The sequence below is a fragment of the Dromiciops gliroides genome, chromosome 2 (genome assembly GCF_019393635.1).
Source record: "Dromiciops gliroides isolate mDroGli1 chromosome 2, mDroGli1.pri, whole genome shotgun sequence".
Taxonomy (NCBI): Eukaryota; Metazoa; Chordata; class Mammalia; order Microbiotheria; family Microbiotheriidae; genus Dromiciops; species Dromiciops gliroides.
In genome coordinates this window covers 53,275,184-53,299,871 of record NC_057862.1, presented here as the reverse complement: position 1 = coordinate 53,299,871, position 24,688 = coordinate 53,275,184, and the positions used below count along the sequence as shown (strand labels likewise).

Sequence of the window (24,688 nt, the reverse complement as noted above, 5' to 3'; positions counted from 1 at the left end):
AAGAAGTGGCGTAGACATAAAATAAATTTATTTTTGTTATGGAAGTAGGTCTATGAAGTATAGACAAAGGGTTAACAGAACAGCCCTGAGTTCTGTACCAATATCCATAAAATGTTAAAAACAACAAAACACCTGCCTGTCCCACAAGACGGAAAGTACTCCCTCCTTAGTTCTACCTGAGACTTCCCTTGAAGATGCATGCATAAAACCTTTCTTGGTTCCCCTTAACTGCTAGATCCTTTGTGTATTTTTGTTTGTATTCATTTTATATTTATGCCTCGTATATTTATCCAGGTACTTGGTGTCCACCCCATTAGAATGTAAGCTTCTTGCAAGCAGGGGTTATTTTATTCTTTGTGTTTGTACTCCCTGTACCTAGGACAATTCCTGATTGATCAAAGTATCCACATAAGCACTAATTGTATTTTACAGGAACAGCACTCAAAAGCTTTGTCTTACTGAAAGCAGCGTGTTTCCTGCCCACACACGCACACACGCACACGCGCGCGAGAGACATTCTCGGGGAATGGGCGGGGGCTGCATGCCCCCGCTGCGGTAGGGCCTGAGGTTCCCCCTCGGGCTCTTCGGCCAGGTTTCTCTCAGAAAGACACGCAAGCGTCTCTGGGGACACCCCGCAGGGAGGAGCGGCTCCGGCCCCTCCTTCCGCCCGGCACGCCTCCAGGCCCCGTTCCCGGCCAGGCCTCCGGAGGCGCATGCTCTCCTCCCGGCAGGCTTCCCCGCCCCCCAAAGAAGGTCAGGCGGGCCCCGCCCCCGCTCCCGCCCCGGGAGGAGGGCAGGCCGGGGTGGAGCGCCGCCCGGGCCGCAGGCCCCGCTCCCTCTGCGGGCCGGCGGCGGCGGGAAGGCACTCACAGCTCCAGGCTCTGTGGCGCCGACTTCCGAGTGTATCTAGAGATCATCTTCCTTCTCCTCGGCCTCCACCAGGGTGCGGACCCCGGCGTGGGAGCTTCCGGACCTGGCCCTCCCGCCGGCGCCGGCTCCGCCCCGGCCTCCTCCTGCCACTCTCCGGCCCGGTCCCGCCCCGTCGCCTTGACGCCCGCCCGCAGCCCACGCCCACTTCCCCTCCTCTGGCCCTCCTTTCCACACTAGCACCGGAAGTAGCGGCGCGCGGCGCGCTGCAGTGACGTCAGCGGAGCGGCGGCGGCGACCCTGCTCCTCCTCTCCTCTCCGCTCCTAGCACCTCCCTGGCGGGCCCCGGGGGGCGGCGTGGGGCCGGCGGGCCCCGGACACCTTGCCTGCCGGCGGTTGCCTGAACAGGGTGCGTGCGGGCGGTAGGCACGGGCGGCCGGTGCGAACCTGCTGACGGGGTGCAGGGCAAACGGCTTCGCCCGGCCGGCGCGACTACGGGGCCCGGCCCCCAGCGAAGGGCGAGAGTCGCGGCGACCGAGCCGACCTGGGTCCGGGCGACAGTAACAATAACCGGCCTTTGCGGCCTGCTTCATCCCCGGGCCGCATGGCGGGCGCGTCCTGCCAGCCGACCCCACTTGGGAGGCCAGGCTTGGCCCGGTCCCCATCGCTAACCCCATTTTACCGTTGAGGACCACGGAGCGGGACTCGTGCCTTCTCCAGCACCGCCCCTCATGGCGGGGGAGGCCTCTGCTGTCATCCTCTGCCAGGGAAGCCGCCCCCAATAGCCTTCTTTCCCGGAATAGCCCAGGTTGGGGGCTTTAATCCAAAAACCATCCAGACCTTTGGAAACCCCTGTTTTCTGTCTGTACCTCTCTGTGGGGTGAAGAGCTTCCTAAGTGTATTGTGAAGTAACGCCTCCTTTTATTTGGCTTGAACTTACCCCTTTGGAAGCCTCCTCTGGCTTATCCAGCCTTTTTTTTAATTAAAAAAAAAAAAGATGAATCTATCTTACTATGTAGACAATTGTGGGATTTTTTTTCTTTTAAAGACAGGTTTTTTTCTACTGTTTGATAGAATAATAGCTGTTGTTTACAAAGGGCTTTAAGGTTTCCAAAGTGCTTTCTAAATAATCTCATTTTATCCTCACAGACATCCTGGGAGAAATAGGTTTTATTATTATTCCTATTTTGTGGAGGCTAAAAGTGAAGCACATAGCTGTCAAGTGATTTGCTTAGGATCATGCCTAGCAGTATTCCCTGAGACAGGATTGGAACTCAGGTCCAGCATTCTACCCCCTGCTTCATGTAGCTGCCTCTATTTCATGGGGAGTGGGAGGTGCAGATCATAAGCAAACTCTGAAATTAAATGATTTGTCCAAGGTGTGGGTAGTAAATGACAAACGAGAAATTCAAACACAGGTCCTCAAATAACATCTGTTGGCAGTTTTTCATTTTCACCTTGCCTCTCCCAGTGTAATTCATCAAAGATTTACTCAGGACCTACTATATGCAAGATCCTGAAAGGGTTGCAAAAATGAAAAAAAAAAGTGATTCCACCTCTAAAGGTTTCGTAAACAACTTGAAAGGAAGGAACCACAGCCTACAGTACTTGTTACCTGTATTTTGTCTTACCTTTTTATATCACTTAAAAGATACACAGATTGGGGCAGCTAGGTGGCGCAGTGGATAGAGCACTGGCCCTGGAGTCAGGAGTACCTGAGTTCAAATCCAGGCTCAGACACTTAACACTTACTAGCTGTGTGACCCTGGGCAAGTCACTTAACCCCAATTGCCTCACTAAAAAAAAAAAAAGATACACAGATATACAAAGAGGTCAAAATTGCATAGAGGAGATACAAGGTGAAATGACAATTCAAAGGCAGGAAGAAGTGGCTGAGAGTATTAGAGGGGATTGCATGAAGAATGTGACCCTTGAGTAGCACTCATGAGGATTTTAGGAAATGGGGTTATCAGTTATAAAGTAAGTTATGTGATTAATATTTTTCAAACTTTGAAATACAGTTTTCCAAGAACAAGAATGGAGGGGAATGCGAAGTTGTCAGTGGCAGAAGATGCAGTGGAATATCATCTGTTTTTGTTACCAGAAGAACCAAGAGATCCAGAAAAATGCAAAGAGGTCCTTCAGAAGTATATTGCAACAATAACGACCCAGTATGCACCTCTGCTGGTCTCCTATATCTGGCAAAATCAACCTTTTAATCTCAGATATAAACCTGCTAAAGGTAAAGGTCTATTTCCCACTTTGATACATTTGATTTTTATATATCATTCTTATAAAAGGGATGATCTTTCTCCTCTGGGTTTTCATTATACTTCGTTTTATTTCTCTGGCTGCTCTATCTCAGTTCCTCCTGCTGGATCATCATCTTTGTCCCTCCCCTTAATTGGGTATACCCAAAGGCTTTGCATGAGCTTTCTTCTCTCCTTTCTGTACAAATTCTTGTTACGTTATATCATTAATTCTTGTGGATTCAGTGTTCATTTCTACACAAATGAATCTCAGATGTATATAGCCAACCCTAGTTTCTCTCCTGAGCTCCAGTTACCAACTTATTGGACATTTCCCATTTTTCTAATTAAGTATGTCCAAAACAGAACCTGTAATCTTTCCCCTAAACCCTTCTTTTCTAACTTCTCTCTATGGCACCACCCTCTTTCTAGTCTCCCAGGTTCACACCTGTCTAGTTATCCTCCTTCACTTTCACTCCTCCAGTTCCATAGCCAATCATTTGGCAAATATCATTCATTTTACTTCCTCAAGGTGTCTCATGTTCCCCCCCATTCTCTGTATCCACACCACAGCTACTCTAGTTCAGGGGCTCATCACTTCTCACACTATTTCAGTAGCTTCCTCTTGGGTCACTCTTTATCCAGTCTCTCATCCCCTTCTGGTCTATCATCCACATACCTGCCAAAGGGATATTCTTTTTTTTTTTTTTTTTTTTGTGGGGCAATGAGGGTTAAGTGACTTGCCCAGAGTCACACAGCTAGTAAGTGTCAAGTGTTTAAGACTGGATTTGAGGGCAGCTAGATGGCGCAGTGGTAAAGTACCAGCCCTGGATTCAGGAGTACCTGAGTTCAAATCCGGCCTCAGACACTTGATACTCATTGTCCTGTCTCCCCCCCCCCAAGACTGGATTTGAACTCAGGGCCTCCTGAATCCAGGGCCAGTGCTTTATCCACTGCTCCACCTAGCTGTCCCCCAAAGGGATATTCTTAAAGCACAGGTCTGACAGTGTCTCTCTCCCACTCAAGGAGCACTTGGGGCTCCCTCTTGCCTCTAGGATAAAACACAAACTTCTGTCTGGCATTTGGAAACGCTTCCCAGATTTGGCTTAGTCCTCTTTAAGGAGGATTATATGTTTCTCCTCCTCATCTACTGCACTTTAGCCAAATCAGCTGACTTACTGTTTATAAATGATATATTTCCCACCTCTGTACCTTTGCCCAAGTTGTGCTCCATGCCTAAAATGCTTTCCTTTCTTACCCCTGCCTTTTGGAACTTCTGGCTCTCTTGATGTAAAACCTGAAAAAACTTTGCCCACAGGAGGCTTGATACCCCAAATTGCTTTGTATCTATGTTGTGTGTTTTTAACAATTTAACTTGTCTGTGTATATATATATTGTTACCACTCCCTCCCTGCTTTATAATAGAAGTTCTTCAAGATCAGAGACCTTTTGTTTGTTTTTCGTTTTAGCCCCTAACAGCAATGCTTGGGACATTAGAAAGTACTCGATAAGTGTTTGATTGATTGATTGATTGGTTTGGCAACATCAAGTAGGTGGTATGTGATCTAGCTCAGCTTTTCACATTGCTAGAGTTTACTCTTGTCCCCTTGATATTTTTTTTAATGAAAATATTTCTAAAGTGGTTTATAAACTTCCTCTTAGTCAATAAGAATAAGCCAAACATCCCTCAACCCTGGGCATTTTGCCATCTGACCTCTCACCTGCATACCACCTCATTTCCCTCTCCCTTTGGCTTTGCAGACCATCCTGTCAATACTGTCTTACCACCATTGCTTTTGGATAATTGCTGTCTGGCTTCACTCATCCTGGTAGTGAGTCCCCAGACCAAAACTGCCTTCCTGGGTCAACAGTCCACCATTTGTGCAGTCTTCTTGTATTGGACTATAAGCTTCTTGGGGGCAGGGACTGTCTCACTTTTGGTTAGCATTCTCAGTCCCACAGATTGCCAGGCATATGTCAGGCAGGCACTTACTGTGTTTTCTTTCCTTCCTTCCTTCCTTCCTTCCTTCCTTCCTTCCTTCCTTCCTTCCTTCCTTCCTTCCTTCCTTCCTTCCTTCCGTCCTTCCGTCCTTCCGTCCTTCCGTCCTTCCTTCCGTCCTTCCTTCCTTCCTTCCGTCCTTCCTTCCCTGTCTGCATCAGTGTATTTGTACTGTGGCCATGGCTTTAAAGATGTAACATTTGTGTTCTCCTCTTTGTCTTCATTTCTTTCTGCTTTCAGTGCTAACCTGTGGCATCCTTCTACATAACATTGGGTGAAGGCCTGGAGTTAGCTTGGCTTCTTTGGTGACAGATACTGGCTCAGGCCTTTTCCTTTACTTCCTAGGTCACTGTTTGAGACCATTGAAACTGCAGAAGTCAGCCCTGCATAAGTGGTCCATTGTACTGTGATATTTGACAGTCTTGAAAAGCAAGATTAACACGATACACTGACAGATAGCAGACATTCATTTCAGTTTGGCTTTTCACTTCCTATTTTGATAGTCCTTGGGTTTATATTTTGTAGAAATATCTACTGTATATATGTGTGTGTGTACTTATAATATATACACATGCACCCATATGCATACACACTTGCATACATATATACACACACATATATATGATATTAAATTATTATTATTACCTGAAGCATTTCCTATCCTGCTGTGTTAGCCGTGATGGCTCAGTTTAATTGTTAAACAACTCTTGTTTTTCTTTTGTTTTCAGGCAGCATTCCTGCTCATATTGTTGGTGTAACTAAATTTGGGGATAACATTGAGGATGAGTGGTTTATTGTTTACCTAATAAAGCAGATTACAAAGACGTTTCCAGAGTTGGTAGCAAGGTACTACAATTACTTCTAGAAATACTAAAAATCTTATTATAATTATAATTGAGAGGACTATTATATTTATTCAGTCCCTTGCAAAGTAGATTTAAAAATAACATTGGGAAGATATTTTGAAGTACTTTCTATAGTTTAAATCTTTTCCTGTGGAAGATTAAAGTGTATTCTAGTTAAATTCTGTTTCCTTCAAAGCCCAGACAAACCCAGAAATATTTCTCATGAGTTAACTTTACCTGGTCCTTAGCCATGCTTTTTTTTTTTTCCCTTCACAAAATAATATATCAAAATCAATTTGAGGGGGCAGCTAGGTTGGCACAGTGGATAGAGCACCGGCCCTGGAATCAGGAGTACCTGAGTTCAAATCTGGCCTCAGACACTTAACACTTACTAGCTGTGTGACCCTGGGCAAGTCACTTAACTCCAATTGCCTCACTTTAAAAAAAAAAACAATTTGAAGTAAAAGCAGTGGATAATCCGTGCAGAAAGCAAAATAGGCAAATAATAAAGCCCCCAAATTGCTCAATTCTGGTCCATGTTTCCTTTTAAAAACCAAATTATGACAGTTGTTCCAAAACCTTCCAGTAGGAGGGGAGATTACCATTTGATTTTTGAAGTCAGGTATGAAATTCAGATCCTTTTCAGTCAACCTTACCTGCCCCCCCCCCAAGTCCCAAATGATGAATAGAATATCTTCCACATGAACCTTTTTCTTTTTCTATTAAAGCACCAGTTGTGTATTTTTGCTAAATAAAGGATGTTGGTTGTTCTTCATGTAGGATTAAAGCTCACATGTCCAGTGATGGAAAAAATTAAAAGCAAAACATCCATCTTTAAACCCTTTAAATCTTAACCATCCATAGTGTTTTATATAATTTAAAAATTTTTGAAAATAAAATGTATTAGTGGTGGGAAAAACATTTTCATGGCTAAAATACTGTATAAAATGTAAACCCTAAAAGTGCTATATCAGTTTTATTTATTTAGTGTTAATGTTGCCACTAAAGTGAATTTGATTAATATTCATCTTCATGAGCAAAACTGACATTTCCCTTGAAATAGGATTGAAGACAACGATGGTGAATTCTTGCTGATAGAAGCTGCTGAATTTCTCCCTAAATGGTTGGATCCTGATAATAGCACCAACAGAGTAAGTGTACCCTGCTGCTGCAAATGGACAGTGAAGAAATCATGGTTTCTTGGGAGGGGGGTGAGTATCAGCAGAAAGGATGCTTCTGTTCCTTAGGCCAATTCCTTGTGCCATTTCACCAGGTGTTTTTTCACTGTGGAGAATTGTGCATTATTCCAGCACCTCGAAAAGCTGGGGAAATCTCCTGGTTACCTGCCACGCCTCCCACGATCACTCAGGCATTGTCGATCATCACCAGGCACTCTGAAAAAATCCTTGCCTCAGAATCGATCCAGGCAGCAGTAAACAGGCGAATCAAAGGGTAAGAAAATGTGTCATTAGAGAAGCATGAACCACAGTTAAGAATGGGATTTCTTTCACTAGTTTTCTCTTCAATTCCTACCTTTTCTTGATTAGTGTTGGAATTCCTATGCTGTGTCTTTCAGATGAAGGAAATAAGGCTACAATCATTTAAATTTTAAAAAATATTATTACAAAATTACCAACAAGAAATATTAATAAAAATAAGCAAACCACATGTGGGTAAGTTTCCAAGTAAAACTTTAAAATTTACACTGTTTATCTTTTGATTAGAAGAGGTAGCATAGTAAAGTGGATAAAGGGCCAACTGTGATGGCACATCTGTGTTTAAGTCCTGCCAGTGACAGCTGACTGTGACCCTGGGCAAGTCACTTACACTCTCAGGCAACTCTAAGGATGTAAGTATAGGCAAGTAACTATTTCTACCCTGGAGGTGCCTTATACTGATAAAACAACAGATCCTGGCTTAAAAGGGAAAAAGTACTGCAGCTTGTTTTTGTTTTTTTTTTAAATAGAATTTTATTTTCCAAAATATATGTAAAAACAAATTTTAACATCAATTTTTTAAAACTTTGTGTTCCAACTTCTGTTCCTCCCTCCATTCCCACCCCCCACCCACAAGAATTGAAGCAATTCAAAATAAGTTAAACATGAGTAGTCATGGAAAACATTCCCACATTAGCTAGGTTGTGAGAGAAAACAGTCAAAGAAAACAAAACTTCAGATTAAGGAATTGTCAAAGAGGGAAAAAAAAATTTAAATGTGTTTCCATCTGCTTTCAGATACTATCAGTGTTTTCTCTGTAGATGGGTTGCAATTTTCATAGGTCCTTCAGGGTTATATTGGATCATTGTCATCCTGAAAATAACCACATGCTTCCCAGCAGATCATCTTACACTATTGCTGTTATTTTGTATACAGTACATTTCACTCTGCTTCAGTTCTTGTAGGTCTTTCCAGGTTTTTCTGATAGTATCCTGTTGATCATAACCTGTATATAGTACCTTAAACTTGACAGAGAACTTTCTTCATATAATAGCCCAGCAAAGTAGGTACCATACACTTTGCCATTATAATCAATCACCATAACTATTTCCCTCCATCCTATTCCCTTCCCATGATATTTACTCTGTTTTCTATCTTCTTTTTACCTATTCCTCCTCAAAAGTGTTTTACTTCTGATTATCTTCTCCCCTGATCTGCACTCCCTTTTTTCACCCTTCCTTCCTTACCCTCTTTCCCTCCTACTTTCCTGTAAGGTTAAATAGATTGCTCCTCCCAATTGGGTATGAATGTTATTCCCTCCATGAGCCCACTCTGATGAGACTAAGGTCTTTGAGCTAATTCTGTGTTCTAAATTTGTCTTCCTCCGTCCTCAACCATCCCTATGAGATCAAGCAATTCAATATGTCATACCTGTGCAGTAATGCAGAACATCTTCACCTTCTTTGAAAGTGTTTTGGTTTTTTCTGCTCTCTCCCCCAATCTGCCCTTCACTCCTTCCCTCTCCCCTCCCTCAGGGCAAAAATGTATTACTATACCTACTTGAGTATGTATGTTAGTCCTTCTTTGAGCCAATTCTGATGATATTAAGGTTCACTCACTCCCCAACTCCTTCCCCCTCTTCCCCTCCTCTCCATAAGCTTTTTTCTTGTTTCCTTCATGTGAACTACCTCTCCCCAGACCATCTCTCCCCTTCCCCCTCCCCCAGTCTATTCCTCCTACACCTCAACCCTATTTTAAAGATGTCATCATGGGTTAGTTAGGTGGCACAGTGGACAAAGCACCAGCCCTGGACCCAGGAGGCCCCAAGCCCAAATCTGGCCCCAGACATAAGACACCTCACCCTGTCTGCCCCACAGAGAACAAAACATAAATGCTTTACAGATATCTTCCCTTCATATTCAGTTCAGACCTGTGTCTTCTGTGAATTCCTTACTGAGATAGTTCTTATGAGTTTGAAGTATTATCTTCCCATGTAGGAATGTAAGCAGTTTGATCTTTTAATATCCCTCATGAAGTCTTTTTCCTGTTTACCTTTTTATGTTTCTCCAGGGTCTTGTATTTGAAAGTCAAATTTTCTATTCAGTTCAGGTCTTTTCCTCAAGAATGCCTGAAAGACCTCTTTTTCATTGAAATCCCATTTTTTCCTCTGAAAGATTATGATTAGTTTTGCTGCTTACATGATTTTTGGCTGTAGCCCCAGTTCCTTTGCCCTCTGGAATATCATATTCCATGCCCTCTGGTCCTTTAATGTAGAAGCTGCTAGATCTTGCTTTATCCTCATTGGAGCTCTACAGTATTTGAATTCCTTTTTTCTAGCTGCTTGCAATATTTTCTTCTTGACCTGGGAGTTCTGGAATTTGGCTATAATATTCCTGGAGGTTTTCCTTTTGGGATTTCTTTCAGGAGGTGATTGGTAGATTCTTTCGATTTCTATTTTAGTTCCTGCTTCTAGAATATCAGGGCAATTTTCCCTCACAATCTCTTGGAGGATGGTGTCTAAGCTTTTGTTTTGGTCATGGTTTTCAGGTAGCAGCTTGTTTTGATAAAATTAAAACAAAAAAGTATTCAAATATGTCTGTATAATTATAAATGTTATCTTTTTTTGGTATACATAGCTATAATCAATGGATATGCCATTCTTATTCTCCTAATCTTAGTTTATATCACTTTATTTAAGTCTTTCTAGAGTTTCTTGTGTCCTTCATATCTGTCATTTTTAATGGGGCCATAATATTCCATTAGATTAATGTGACATCATTTATTCAGTCATTTCCCCAATTCCTAAACATTGGAGATGTTTCTAGTTTTTCAGTTACAAGTAAACTAACTGGATATTTTTGAATAACTAGAAGGACCTAGGTACTTCGTATTAGTAAACCCCATTTCACAGATAAAGAAAGTGAGGCAAAAAGAGGTTGTTACCTAGCTGTCCATTACCACACATCTGGCAAAAGTCAGTTGAAATTTCAACCTAGGACTTTCCCCACTCCACATTCAGTGTCCTTTTCACACCCCAACTGCATTAGTGGGTGGAGATAAGGAGTAGTGTGATCTCACTCTATTTGCATTTTCCTCTCTGACTAACTAGTTCTCTTTACTGCTTAGACTTCAGATTCTTTATATGACTATATTTTGGAGGTTTGGAAAAGTCTCCAATGATTTTCTTGATTTTTAAAATATTTTGTTGTTCTTTGTCATCTCCCCTTTCTCACTTCCAGGTTTTTTTTTGGTTTTTGGTTTTTTGGGTTTTTTTTTTTTAGTGAGGCAGTTGGGGTTAAGTGACTTGCCCAGGGTCACACAGCTAGTAAGTGTTAAGTGTCTGAGGCCGGATTTGAACTCAGGTACTCCTGAATCCAGGGCCGGTGCTCTACCCACTGTGCCACCTAGCCGCCCCCCACTTCCAGGTTTAAAGTCATATGCATAGACTCAACTCACTGTTTCTTTTTTCTTATTAGTTGAGAAACTAATTGTATTGTCATTGTCTTTTTCAAAAAACTTTTTTTCATTGTCTTTTATGTAATGCTATTGCTTTAAATTATTTCTTTCACCTATTTAATAATTTTCAGTTTCCTTGTGGACCCATACCATTAAATTGTAGTTTCATAAACTTGTATCATATAGTATTGAATTTTGAATTCAGTTGTGAGTTGAATTATGACCTAAAATTCAGTTGAATCTTAAATTTGCAACTTGGCATGTCATGGTTCACAAAGAAGATAAGAATACATTTAGGAAAGCATTTGTGGATTGTTTCTTTAGAAGTGGGTACCCTTTTATTCTTTGGGGGTAAATATGAGAAGATTAGACTTTCTATTTGGAAAACTGTGGTTTTTAACTTGACAGAGAAACAATTCAGCCAGTCAGTGTTTACTGAGTATTATGTGCATTTTACTGTTTAAAAGTGATAGCAGTCCTAAACATTTTTTATCTTTAGTCTGTTTTCTCTAATTCTGTCTCTGAGCAATAAGCATTGTTTTTTTTTTTTCTTCTTGCCTGAGTGCATCTGAACAAACAGTCTGGGGGCAGCTAGGTGCTGCAGTGGATAGAGCACCGGCCCTGGAGTCAGGAGTACCTGAGTTCAAATATGGCCTCAGACACTTAATACTTACTAGCTGTGTGACCCTGGGCAAGTCACTTAACCCCAATTGCCTCACTAGGAAAAAAAACAGTCTGGCAGTAAATGGTGTCCCTTTTTCTTCCTTCACTTTTCCTCCCCTTTCTTCCTCCTCCCTCAGAGCCCATATATCTAGATCAGGCTTTCTCCTTAAGACCATCAGAATCCAGCACTAAAACATGATCTGGGGATTCTTAACAATGTTGCTACCCATCATAGGTACCCAGAAAAAATCCAGACATCCCTTCATTGCGCTCACTGCTTCCTCCCAGCTGCTGCTGTGGCAGTTTTGAAACAGCGTCCTCAGCTGGTAGCTGCAGCTGTCCAGGCCTTTTACTTACGGGATCCTATTGACCTTCGGGCCTGCCGAACTTTCAAAATGTTCTTGCCGGAAACACGGATAATGGCTTCGGTAAGATCCTGCTCTCAGTCTTTTCTTTTCTCTCCTTTGGTGGACTGGATCTCTCTCATTAAATTTTTGTAAGGAATAGTTGATTTATTCTTAGTAAGCCACCTATTTGTCTTGCCTGAAATAAGGAAGGAACTCATTTTCAGGGGCTCTGTGTAATTGTCAGCATAAATTATTCTCATCTCTTCTGTAGAATATAGGATTATTTTTCACACTGCCCCAGATCTGTCAGTTGACAGGCCTTATGCTAAGAACCACATCAGAGAGCTGAAAACAAGGCAGGGGAGTAGATGGACCTTTTATGTGTTTTACCTCGAATTGTGTATGAAAGTCTAATTTTAACCCAACAAAATAGTGTACTGACTTCCCCCCCACAGGAAACTGTGAGTAATATGTGTTTGTTTTTTTCTTTTATTCATGCAGGTCACATTCACAAAGTGTTTGTATGCGCAGCTGGTACAACAGAGGTTTGTGCCAGACCGCCGAAGTGGGTACAGTCTGCCTCCCCAGTCCAACCCCCAGTACCGAGCACATGAACTGGGCATGAAACTGGTAATGTTTATGGGAGAGATTTTCAATTTTTTTTCTTCTAGTACAGGATAACTCCTAAAATCAAATGGTTCTTTATAATATTTCTGAGATCATGCCGAAGTTGTTGGTAATTTTTCTTCATTCAGGATCCTTTTTGCAAGTCTCTATCAAAGAGACTCAGGGAATTTTCTTGTTTAGAAATACATTGTTTTTGTGATTTTCCTTCTCCTTGTGTCCTTTTCTAGTGTTCAGGTGTGCGTGCACTCAGAGGCAAATTTGCTTTTCCTACTCTAAATATGAACAGTAATTAAAACATATCTTGAAAGTGTTATCCAGTCAGTTGCAAGAAGTGCCCTTTAGAAACATAATTTCTTTGAGTTTTTGCCTTGTCTTTATAATTCAGAGGACAATAGGATCACGAGCTACAAGAGATGAGACCTTAGGGAGAGTAGTTCTCTTCCCTTATTTTACAAATGAAGAAACGGAGACTCAAAGAGGCTGAGGACAGCTTGCCCAAGATCACACAAAAGTTAAAGTGTTAGAGAGGAAGGATTGGAATCCAGCTCCTCAGACTCTACAGCTCAGGGCTCTTTATACGACACCATGCCCTCTTCCTATTTTAATAACCTGTAAACATTAAGAAACTTAGTATTAAATCTAGTTTTTCACAGAAAGTTTCACAACTCTCCAGCTGTCCTAGCACCCTATCCCTTGAGCCTGTGCAAATATAACAACAGTCACTTTTTTTTCTCCTTTTTATTCCTGTATCTATGATTTAGGCTCATGGCTTTGAGATTTTGTGCGCTAAAGCCAGTCCACTTCCTGACTTCAAGAAGTCTCTGATGAGCACCACTTCTCTTTGGAATGGCTTCCTTGATAGTCTGAAACAGAATGACTATTTTGAGGTAGGTACAATAATGTATTCTTTACATACATAAACATCTTGAGAAGAAATAAAGCAACTATTTAAAATTCTTCTACTCATGTGACCTGTGACATTTATGGTAGGATGTCCGGAGTGGCAGACAAACTTAGTAGTTTAATGCCATGATGTCTCTGACTAATCTTGTGATCAACATGAATGATCTGTATTTTCCAGGGAGAGCTAGAGGGCTCTGCTAAGTACCTGCAAAAACTGCGCATGGCAGAGAACTACTTTCAGCAATCCGTGAATGGGCCAGAAAAGTAAGATTGTCACTTTCTGTCTACCATTGATGTTTTACTTATCAAGAAAGACAAATAACTCGTGAAAAAGTAGTTTTTAAACACTTCCTATGTGTTAGGCACTGTGCTAGGTGATTGAGATACAGTCATAAAGAGGAAAATATGGGTCATTTAATCCGATCCAGGGGGATGAGGGAGTAGGAAGAGGCAATATGTAAATTGTCTACTTGGTGTTTAAAACAGGGATTTGGAAAGAAGAGAAAGAAAGAAATCCTGATAAATTTTGGCTGTCCCAGACATAAGTACAATTCCTGATAGGGGAAAAAACCATGGGAGGACTATTTAGGACAGAGGTGTCAAACTCACAGCTCACTGGAGCAGCATGAATCCGATTAAAATGTAATTGGGGGAGCGGAGCCAAGATGGCGGAGGAGAGGCTGTGACTCCCACAAGCTCCAGATAAACCCGTCCATTCACGCCCAAATAATGCGGTAAAAATCAAAACCCAGAACAGCCTAATGCACATAAGAACAGAGTGAGACTGTTTCTCCGCAAAAGAGGGCGATTCTGATCACCTACTGATCAGGCTGAACAGCTCAGCGCGCGGTCCGGACCCAGCCAGGGACACTGCTTCCAGCGCATGTCAGAGTCTTCTGCACCAGCAGCTTCTGAGGCTCCGATTACGGACTGGTGAGGGGGTTCGGAGGTAGGCCGGGGTGAAGTGGAGGCAGTATCTGCTGGAGTTGGGGCAAAGCGCCCTGGGTCTGAACCAGTGGGCTGAATCGAGTGGTGGTGGCCCAGTGGGGGAGGGGTAAAAGCACGCCAAGCTTCCGACCATAGAGAATCAGAGTTCAATCAGACTTCTGTTTCCGGGTCAAAGAGAAAGCGGCTGTGATTACTCACAAGCCAGGCAGGCTGAGAAGAAGCCCAATCACCCCCTGGGCCACGCTGTAGCAGGAACGGTGTGTCCGGGAAGCAGCGGTACACTTTAAGGAGTAAAAAGCCAAGAAACAGTAAGCCAGGATGAGTAGGCAGAGAAAGCAGAAGACCATCGAAAACTTCTTTGGGGGAAAGGTAGACCACAATACATCCTCAGAAGAAGAAGATAATAATAGGGTCAAAGCTCCAACATCCAAAGCTTCCAAGAAAAATATGAACTGGTCTCAGGCCATGGAAGCTCTCAAAAGGGACTTTGAAGAGAAAGTAGGAGAGATAGAACGAAGATGTAGAGAAAGAGAGGAAGGAATGGAAAGAGAAATGAGAGCAATGCAGGAGAGTCATGAGAAAAAAGTCAACAGTTTGAAAAGCCAAATGGAAAAGGAGATTAAAAAACTGTCTGCTGAAAATAATTGCCTAAGAATTAGGATTGAACAAATGGAAGCTAGTGACCTTATGAGAAACCAAGACACAGTAAAGCAAATCCAATTGAATGAAAAAATAGAAGGCAATGTGAAATATCTCCTTGGAAAAACAGCTGACCTAGAAAATAAATCTAGGAGAGATAATTTGAAAATCATTGGACTACCTGAAAACCATGACCAAAACAAGAGTTTAGACACCATCCTCCAAGAGATTGTGAGGGAAAATTGCCCTGATATTCTTGAAGCAGAAGCTAAAATAGAAATTGAAAAAATCCACCGATCACCTCCTGAAAGAGATCCCAAAAGGAAAACCTCCAGGAATATTATAGCCAAATTCCAGAACTCCCAGGTCAAGGAGAAAATATTGCAAGCAGCTAGAAAAAAGGAATTTAAATACTGTGGAGCTCCAATAAGGATAAAGCAAGATCTAGCAGCTTCTACATTAAAGGACCGGAGGGCATGGAATATGATATTCCAGAGGGCAAAGGAACTGGGACTACAGCCAAAAATCACGTACCCAGCAAAACTAAGCATCCTCTTTCAGAGGCAAACATGGAACTTCAAGGAGAAAGAAGACTTTCAGGCATTTGTTATGAAAAGACCTGAACTGAATAGAAAATTTGACTTTCAAATACAACACCCTGGAGAAGCATAAAAAGATAAACAGGAAAAAGACTTCATGAGGGATATTAAAAGATCAAACTGTTAACATTCCTATATGGGAAGATAATACAGAGGACACAGGTCTGAACTGAATACGAAGGGATGTTATGTTTTGTTCTTTGTAGGGTGTCTTATGTATGGGGCCGGATTTGGGCTTGGGGCCTCCTGGGTCCAGGGCTGGTGCATTGTCCACTGTGCCACCTAACTAACCCATAATGACATCCTTAAAATAGGGTTGAGGTGTAGGAGAAATAGACTGGGGGAGGGGGAAGGGGAGAGATGGTCTGGGGAGAGGTTGTTCACATGAAGGAAACAAGAAAAAAGCTTATGGAGGGGAGGGGAAGAGGGGGAAGGAATTGGGGAGTGATTGAACCTTAATATCATCAGAATTGACTCAAAGAAGGACTAACATACATACTCAAGTGGGTATAGTAATATATTTTGCCCTGATGGAGGGGAGGGAGATAAGGGGGAGGGGGAGGGGAAGGAGGGAAGGGCAGATTCTAGGAGAGAGTAGTAAAAAGCAAAATACTTTCAAGGAAGGTGAAGACATTCTGCATAACGGCACAAGTATGAAATATTGAATTGCTTGATTTCATAGGGAGGGTTTAGGAGAGAGGGAGGAAGAAAATTTGGAACATAGAATTAGCTCAAAGACCTTAAACTCATCAGAGTTGGCTCATGGAGGGAATAACATTCACACCCAGTTGGGAGGAGTAATCTATTTAACCTTACAGGAAAGTATGAGGGGAAGAGGATAAGGAAGGAAGGGTGGAAAAAAAGGGAGTGTAGAGTAGGGGAGGGGACAGTCAGAAGTAAAATACTTTTGAGGAGGAATAGTTTAAAAGAAGACGGAAAATAGAGTAAATATCATGGGAAGGGAATAGGATGGAGGGAAATAGTTATGATGACTTTGCTGGGCTAATACGAAGAAAATTCTTTGTCAAGTTTAAGGTACATTATTTAGGGTATGATGAACAGGATACTATTAGAAAAACCTAGAAAGACCTACATGAACTGAAGCAGAGTGAAATGCACTGTATACAAAATAACAGCAATAGTGTAAAATGATCTGCTGGGAAGCATGTGGTTATTTTCAGCAAGGCAATGGTCCAATATAACCCTGAAGGACTATGAAAATGGCAACCCATCTACAGAGAAAGAAGTGATAGTATCTGAAATAGTTGGAAACACATTTTTTTTCTTTTCTTTTTTTTTTTCTTTTTTGGTGAGGCAATTGGGGTTGAGTGGCTTGCCCGGGGTCATGTGGCTGGTGGGTGTTGGGTGTGTGGGGCCGGATTTGGACTCGGGTGCTCCTGGTTCTAGGGCCGGTGCTCTGTCCGCTGTGCCACCTAGCTGCCCCTGGAAACACATTTTTTAAAAAAATGTTTTTTCTCTTTGACAATTCCTCAGTCTGAAGTTTTGGGAGTTTTTTGACTGTTTTTTCCTCACAACCTAGCTAATGTGGGAATGTTTTCCATGACTACTCATGTATAATTTATTTTGAAATGCTTGAGTTCTAGTGGGTGGGGGTGGGAATAGAGGAGGAAGAGAAGTTGGAACATTTCTTTTTTTAAATTGATGTTAAAATTTGTTTTTACATATATTTTGGAAAATAAAATTCTATTCTGAATGGAAAAAAAAATTTAAAATGTAATTGGGAGATGTTTAACAAAATAAGTAAAAATGCTTAAAGATAACATAGATTATGTTAATTTATGGTTTTCTAAGTCAATATGCTGCCATTGGAAATCACTTTCTTTTTGAGTTAGAAGACAGCATAGTGGTATAGGAGGTTGTCCAGATTGAGCTGCTGGCTGCACTGCCCACTGCAGAAGTGACCCTTGGCAGGTGTGGGCTGCATCTGTGTACACCCCCCACTGAATGCCATGGATCCCCTGAGCTCACTTCCCTTACAAGCCATATGCTCTACCTCATTTCCCCATTTGTAAAGGATACCACCATTTTTCCAGGCACCTAGGTTCAAAACCTCAAAGTCATCTTTCATCTTTGATTCCTTCTTAACATTGCCCCCAAATCCATTCAGTTTCTAAGGCCTGTGATTTCTGCCTTGCTAGTGGCTCTCACAACCACCCTTTTCTTTCTTTCCCTATTGCCCTTGTTTAAGTTTGGGTCCTCTGTAGTCGTCCTTCAGACTATTGAATTCCTTCTGAACTGGCCTTCTCATCTTCAGTCTCCCCTCTTCCAGGCCCTCCTACTTAATGACTCAAACAGTTACCTTCTTAAAATATTTAAAAACAATGATTATGTGCCTTCTAAGCTGAGAAATGACGAGTGACTCCTGCTGATTAAAGACTGGTCTTCCTAATATAACATCACTACCTCTCTTCTACGTACCCTGTGTCCCAGCCAGGCTGGGCTTCTTAGCTTACCAGACACGTCTTCCCCCTTCCTACCTCCACACTTGCTCATGTGTGCATCCCCTGTCCCAGATACAGAGCTGGCAGAGGCCCTGTAGGCCATCTAGACTGAGCTGAAATGTATGCCCAAGGTCCATAGGCAGCAGACTTGGACTTTAGCAGGGGCTCTGTCATCTCCAGCCATGTTCTTCCCGTGGTTGTTCTCAGCCTAGCTGAAATACCACCTTCAACTCCATAAAAGCTTTGCCGATTTTTAGTGTATTTGCTCTCTTGTTCTTCAGAGCCCATGCTGTTTTTTATGTCCATTTTAGTTTCTTGTGAGCTACTTGAGAGCATGGTTTGTTCTGTCCTCATCTTTATCTCTCTACATTGCCGTTTATTGAACATATACGGTAGGTAGTCTATCAGTCTTTTTTAAACAAATGGCCTAATAGGTAATTTTGTTTCATTTCATTAGGAATAGGTTAGGGGCAACTAGGTGGCGCAGTGCATAGAGCACTGGCCCTGGATTCAGGGGGGACCTGAGTTCAAATCTAGCCTTAGACCCTTGAACTTACTAGCTGTGTGACCCTGGGCAAGTCACTTAACCCTCATTGCCCTGCAAAAAAAAGAAAGAAAGAAAGAAAAAAGGAATAGGTTAGACAGGATTCCAACAGTTTTCATTATTAACCACATCATCTGTGTGACTATGAATGATGATGATAATTTTCTAATACCCCAACCCCCCAAATATGTATGTATTTTCAGAACATTGGATTAGAAAACAGGAGACCTGACTTCTAGGCCTGGTTCTTTCACTAAATGACCTTAGGCAAGTTCATCACCTTTCTGGACCCTTGGTTTTCTTATCTGCTAAAATGAGGTTGTTGAACTAGATGATCTCATGTTCTTGTTGGCTGTAAAATTCCATGACTGTATGACTAGCTGATTCCTTGGTCTCAAGTTTTGAGAATTGTGCATCATTTTATTTTCTTATTATAGCTTTCTTGACATAAGCCCAGGGGAAGAAATCTTAACCTTATTACAAACAATGCCCTTTGATCTGGAGGAGCTTAAGAAAGAAGATGCTAATCTCCCCGTAGAGGATGGTAAGTGACTGTAATTGAGAAAATATGGGAGAGATTTCAATATGTAGCAGAATCCAGAATGTATTGCCAATTGTCATGAGATGAATGTGATATGATTATTATTTCTTGCTTCAAAAAGACAACTATAACTTTTTAAAATCATTTTTTGGTTAACTTCTTTTGGGAGGGGGATGTTCATGTTGTTTTAAAAACCCATAGAGGGGCAGCTAGGTGGCGCAGTGGATAGAGCACTGGCCCGGATTCAGGAGGACCTGAGTTCAAATCTGGCCTCAGATACTTAACACTTACTAGCTGTGTGACCCTGGGCAAGTTACTTAACCCAATTGCCTCACAAAAAAAGAAAAAAAAAACCCATAGAAATTGATTAGAGGGGCAGCTAGGTGGTGCAGTGGATAGAGCACTGGCCCTGGAGTCAGGAGGACCTGAGTTTAAATCTGGCCTCAGACACTTAACACTTACTAGCTGTGTGACCCTGGGCAAGTCACTTAACCCCAATTGCCTTAAAAAGAAAGAAAGAAAGAAATTGATTAGAAAGACATATTCAGCTATAGAATAATTAGTCTTATTTGCCCTGGCCTCTTAGTGTCTCAAGACTCATCTTGAGCAAGTTCTGGAAGTGTTCTCACAGGGGTGCTTTCTTCTCTGTCAGATGATCAGTGGCTGTATCTCTCACCGGATCAGCTGGACCAGATTCTGCAGGAAGCAACTGGTAAAGATGAACCGGGGCTCACTCCCACTCCCAAAGAGGAGGAGGACCAGGCCTATGACCTAACCAAAGTCACCAAGAGTGTGAAGGCATTTGTATCCAAAGTTTCAACCCACAAAGGAGCAGAACTGCCTCGGTGTGTAGTTGACTCATATCTGCTAGTCTAGATGTGTCCCCCAGAGGTCACCCCCTCCTCCACCAGTCCTCACCACACACACACACACACACACACAAATAAACAGGTGGTCCAAAAGTATTTGTCATAACCATTAGAGGTGAAATCATTGTCTGAACATTACGTTTCTTTAGCACAACATGGTTTATAGAACACTTTCTCACCACAACACTGTGAGGCATTTAATGCAAGCAGTGGTATTCCCCTGGCTTTTAGCAGGAAAGGACTGGAGTTGTATTGGAAGACCTCACCTCCAAACCCAGCTCTTTTCTTCACCACCTTTACAATGCTGGACAAGAGAAGAAATGGAGTGCAATGTACCTGGGATTTGGAGTCAGAGGACCTCAGTTTGAGTTCTAGCTTTGCCACTGAACCATGGCTGGGTGTTAGTTTCCCCATCTGTAGAATAAGAGTGTGGGGCTAGATGAGAGTCTTAATAACTCACATTTATATAAAGCTTTAAGGTTCGTAAAACAGTGCCCTGTTGAAAAGATGAGGGGATTTCCCTAACAGGTATCTGAGGCAAAGTTTGAGCTCAGGGATCCTGAGCCTTCCTGGACATCTGGGTGATGGGCATCTGTTAGAGGCAGACACAGCAGGACAACAGGAGCAATAAGGAACAATAGAAAGCCAGGTGTCTACTAAAAAGTCGACTGCTACCTCAGAGTGAAATAACAGCTGTTCATAAAAATGGTGGTCTGGCATTATCATAAAGAGGTTAAATGTTCAGAATTCTTTTCTTCAGAAGATAAGCTAGTATAGAATATACTTTATCAAGCTTTCAGTAAGGTGCAGTTCCTTTTTTAAGTTTTGGTGCCTGAAAAGGAAGGCTTAATTTATCCAGATAATTCTCCCAGGATCATGAAATGAAATGTCCTTCTTTCTTGTGAGCTCCTTCTCTTTCTCTCTTGCCTGTCAGGAAGCTAAGTGTTGGGAGTGAGTCATCTTAGCCAAAGCTTTCATCTAAAGTACCACTGCTCCTATTATATTTACTGAGGTTCTCCCCAAGTAGTCAGTTACTCACCCAGAGTAGTACCTTGGTATGAAAGGGACTGTGTCCCACAAAAGGGTTTATTGTGACTTTTCTTCTTTGACCTCTTAGGGAGCCATCGGAGGCACCTATCACCTTTGATGCAGATTCTTTCCTCAATTACTTTGACAAGATTTTGGGTGAGTCACAGTATGGGTTTTCTAAAGGAGTTGGGAGGCTGACAGGGAGAACGTTCAAATTAGGAAATCTGAAATCTAGGTTCTCCTCCTGGTTTTGGACTGCTGTATACTGTGGGCCTGCCTTCCTAAAGGGTTTGGTGGGGAGTGTGTCTGTCACATTTTTAAGCCTCTGTTCTCACCTCACTTTGCCTCTGCTGACTTGCACCGACCCTTCTGGCCTTACCCTAGCATGACTTGGCATATTGTCTTCAGCCACGTGAATTACCTAACCTTGTTGTCTTTTGAGTCAACGTTTGCATCTCACTGAGGGTATCGTTGTGAAATCGCCAAGCTCCGGTGCTGGCGCTCTAGTCTGCTGGCAGCGCCCGGCCGCTCTGGAGTGACTCGGCTCTGGGTGTGCTGCTTTCACCCTGCCCAGGGCCAGATCCCGCCGAGTCTGACTCCGATGACTTCGATGCTGATGACCTGGATGAGGAGGACTCCGAATGCCGAGACAGCGATGACGACTTCGACATTGCAACCCCGGGCCCTGAGGGACAGGCCTCGACCAGAGAAACTCTAGATAGTATCAAGTCATTAATGGCACAGATGGACCAGGAGCTAGCACGCACTAGCATCGGAAAAAGCTTCACCACTTGGAAACAGATGGTGGGTATACTTTCTTCTTTTCTCAGTCACTTAAGCCCTGGAACTTAAATTCTCTCTTTTTACAAGTCATTGACTTAAGGGGGCAGCTAGGTGGTGCAGTGGATGAAGCACCAGCCCTGGATTCAGAAGGACCTGAGTTCAAATCCGGCCTCAGACACTTGACACTTACTAGCTGTGTGACCCTGGGCAAGTCACTTAACTCCCATTGCCCTGCAAAAAAAAACAACACCCAAAAACCAAAACCAAATAAAAGAGAGGGAGAAAGCCAGAGGGAGTGACAGACCTGGACAGACAGAGCAGCAGCAGGCTAGGGTTGAGGGCTCTACTGGATGGACTTTGAAGCTCCCTCAACAGAGTGAGGAAATCTGTTTAGTTTGTAATAGAACGTCTTGGAGAGATCATTTCAGTATCTAGAACCAAAGGTGACTGGAGATGAGCTCTCCTAGGAGTTAGGTCTTCCTATCACAGAGGATGTCCCTTCTTTTCCCTTCTCCCTTTAGGTCTCAGGCTCCAATTTTCTTAGCTTTGTGCTGTATCATTTAAGCTTCAGTCAGTCTATCAGAGCCTTCTCTGGAGAATCTCATGGTTTTTCCCTCCTTTGGTCTTGATTAACCCTAGGACAACTTGATGAAGGAGCCGTCTCAGACTCATGGCAGCGATTCAGATAATGATGAAGCGACAGCAGATGATCCTGTTCTGGAACCTGTAGATTTGGATCTGAACTTGGTCTCAAATATCTTGGAATCCTATCATTCCCAAGCTGGACTGGCAGGACCTGCTTCTAACCTTCTGCAGAGTATGGGTGTGCAGCTCCCCGATGACGTAGATCAGACATCCCAGCATGTAACTGAAAGAGTAACCGCGTAGCCAATAAAGAGTCCATCTGATGTGCACACTGCCTCTCTGATCACTCGTTTAATACATGCCATTCAGACACATCACAGGGTGCCTGCCATGATCTTCAGAAGGTATCCTGGGATTTCCCCATGCTCTTCCTACTTAGCCCCAGGATAGAAAGTATCTTCTATCTTTGTGGAAATAGCTCCCTCCTAAGGCACTGTCTTTTGACCTTGGTATCTATGACATCTGCACCTTCTTCAGCCTCTCTCCTGGCTTTTGGCTTTGCCACCTTCCTGTTGGGGTCAGCAAGGCAACCACCTTATCTCCATCTTTACCACTCAGTTCTCTGGTTGAATTCTGTCTTATCTGGGGATTCAGAGGATGACTCCCCAAATACTTCAGAGAAAAGTTACCTTGCAGGGTCATGGAAAATGCATAATTCTCCTGTGTCAGTTGTAATTCTTTTTACTATTGGATTTCTCAGCTACCTCCTCTCTTTGCTTGCTACTTCCACCCTGCCATCCAGTCTTACTTCCCACTCTTCCCAAACACAGACCCTATGATCCACTCAGGTGAGTCTCTTTAGTTTTGTCCCAGACCAATCAGGTTTCTTCTTGGAACCTTTGCTTGTGTTGTGCTCCATGCCTGGAGTGTTCCAGTTTGGCTCTGTGTTGGGGGCTGGGAAAGAGGAAAAATCACCTGTGGGAAACCTTGGAGAGACCCTGTTTGCCCCTAAGCTGAGCAAGGATGTCCATTTTAGTAATGAGTGACCAGGATCCACCTTAAAAGGCAAATAGTCCAGAGCTGAAGATATTCAGGGCTCTGAGCCCTCCAAAGGGCAACAGAAGACGCCCTGTAAATGGTGGAAAAGAACTACTTCTAGATGAGATGGCAATATAGTGAGTAGAGATAACGATCTACATATTCGTGCAATGTCGCCATCTTCCCCTGCATTAGGCAGCTACCAGGGACCTGTTTTCAAAATAGCTGCTGATGACTGATTCCAAGATCTGAGATAAGCCTGGGATCAGTTAGGGCAGAACTGAGTTCTCTCCCTCTGAACACTGAGTCCTCAGCTCAAGCTTCTTAATGCTTTTTAAGAGGTTTTTTTGGGGCAGCTGGTGGCACAGTGAGTAATGCACTGGCCCTGGATTCAGGAGGAACTGAGTTTAAATGTGGGCTCTGGCTCAGGAAATGCAGTAGTAAATGACACTAGTAATGTAGTGTTTGATAAACCCAAAGACTCCAGCTTCTGGGATAGGAACTCAGTATTTGACAAAAACTGCTGGGAAAACTGGAAGATAGTATGGCAGAAATTAGGCATAGACCAACATCTTACACCTTATACTAAAATAAGGTCAAAATGGATACATGATTTAGACATAAGAGGTGATACCATAGGTAAATTAGGAGAGAAAGGAATAGTGTACCTATCAGATCTTTGGAAAGGAAAACAGTTTTTGACCAAACAAGAGATAAGAGTATATTATAAAATGCAAAATGGATGATTTTGATTATATTAAATTAAAAAATTTTTGTACAAACAGAAGCAATGCATCCAAAATTGGAAGGGAGGCAGAAAGCTGGGAAACAATTTTTGAGGCCAGTGCTTCTGATAAAGGCCTCATCTCTAAAATATATAGGGAATTAAATCAAATTTATAAGAATCCAAGTCATTCCCCAATTGAGAAATGGTCAAAGGATATGAACAGGCAGTTTTCTGATGAAGAAACCAAAGCTATCTATTCCCATATGAAAAAATGCTCTAAATCTCTAATGATTAGAGAGATGCAAATTAAAACAACTCTGAGGTACCACCTGACACCTATCAGATTGGCTAAAATGACAAAAAAGGAAGATAATAAATGTTGGAGAGGCTGTGGGAAAATTGGAACACTAATGCATTGTTGGTGGAGCTGTGAGCTGATCCAACCATTCTGGAGAGCAATTTGGAATTATGCCCAAAGGACGATAAAGCTGTGCATACCCTTTGACCCAGCAATCCCACTTTTAGGTCTTTT

General features: G+C 42.6%; 2 protein-coding genes across 5 annotated transcripts in view; one reads left to right on the top strand and one right to left on the bottom strand.

Moving 5' to 3' along the window:
* The window catches only part of FAM149B1 (family with sequence similarity 149 member B1), a 35,305-nt gene extending 34,303 nt beyond the window's left edge, over positions 1-1,002 (bottom strand). For both annotated transcript variants that reach the window (XM_043981744.1, XM_043981742.1), the window contains exon 1: positions 871-1,002. In XM_043981744.1, coding sequence (XP_043837679.1) covers positions 871-917 — 47 coding nt within the window. In that variant the 5' untranslated portion in view covers positions 918-1,002. The remainder of the gene's footprint in view (positions 1-870) is intronic.
* ECD (ecdysoneless cell cycle regulator) lies at positions 789-22,720 on the top strand. 3 transcript variants are annotated; one of them, XM_043981739.1, is made up of 14 exons: positions 789-1,276; positions 2,889-3,109; positions 5,844-5,961; positions 7,024-7,111; positions 7,234-7,412; positions 11,751-11,943; positions 12,364-12,492; positions 13,251-13,376; positions 13,571-13,656; positions 19,022-19,128; positions 19,778-19,970; positions 21,112-21,179; positions 21,598-21,827; positions 22,446-22,720. In XM_043981739.1, exons 2-14 carry the CDS (start codon positions 2,905-2,907, stop codon positions 22,692-22,694), a joined length of 1,971 nt encoding a protein of 656 aa, XP_043837674.1. In that variant the 5' UTR covers positions 789-1,276; positions 2,889-2,904; the 3' UTR covers positions 22,695-22,720. The 3 variants fall into 3 exon arrangements, with proteins under 3 accessions (XP_043837674.1, XP_043837676.1, XP_043837675.1); XM_043981741.1 differs by lacking the exon at positions 789-1,276 and adding an exon at positions 1,366-1,634; XM_043981740.1 differs by lacking the exon at positions 789-1,276 and adding an exon at positions 1,366-1,675.
* Positions 22,721-24,688: the final 1,968 nt, after the last annotated feature.

Bases quoted from the DNA above. Each gene is read 5' to 3' on its own strand.
- ECD (XM_043981739.1), top strand. From the start codon at position 2,905: ATGGAGGGGAATGCGAAGTTGTCAGTGGCAGAAGATGCAGTGGAATAT. The intron at 3,110-5,843 runs GTAAAGGTCTAT...TTTTGTTTTCAG, and splicing joins CAGATATAAACCTGCTAAAG to GCAGCATTCCTGCTCATATT. The intron at 13,657-19,021 runs GTAAGATTGTCA...TTCTTATTATAG, and splicing joins TCCGTGAATGGGCCAGAAAA to CTTTCTTGACATAAGCCCAG.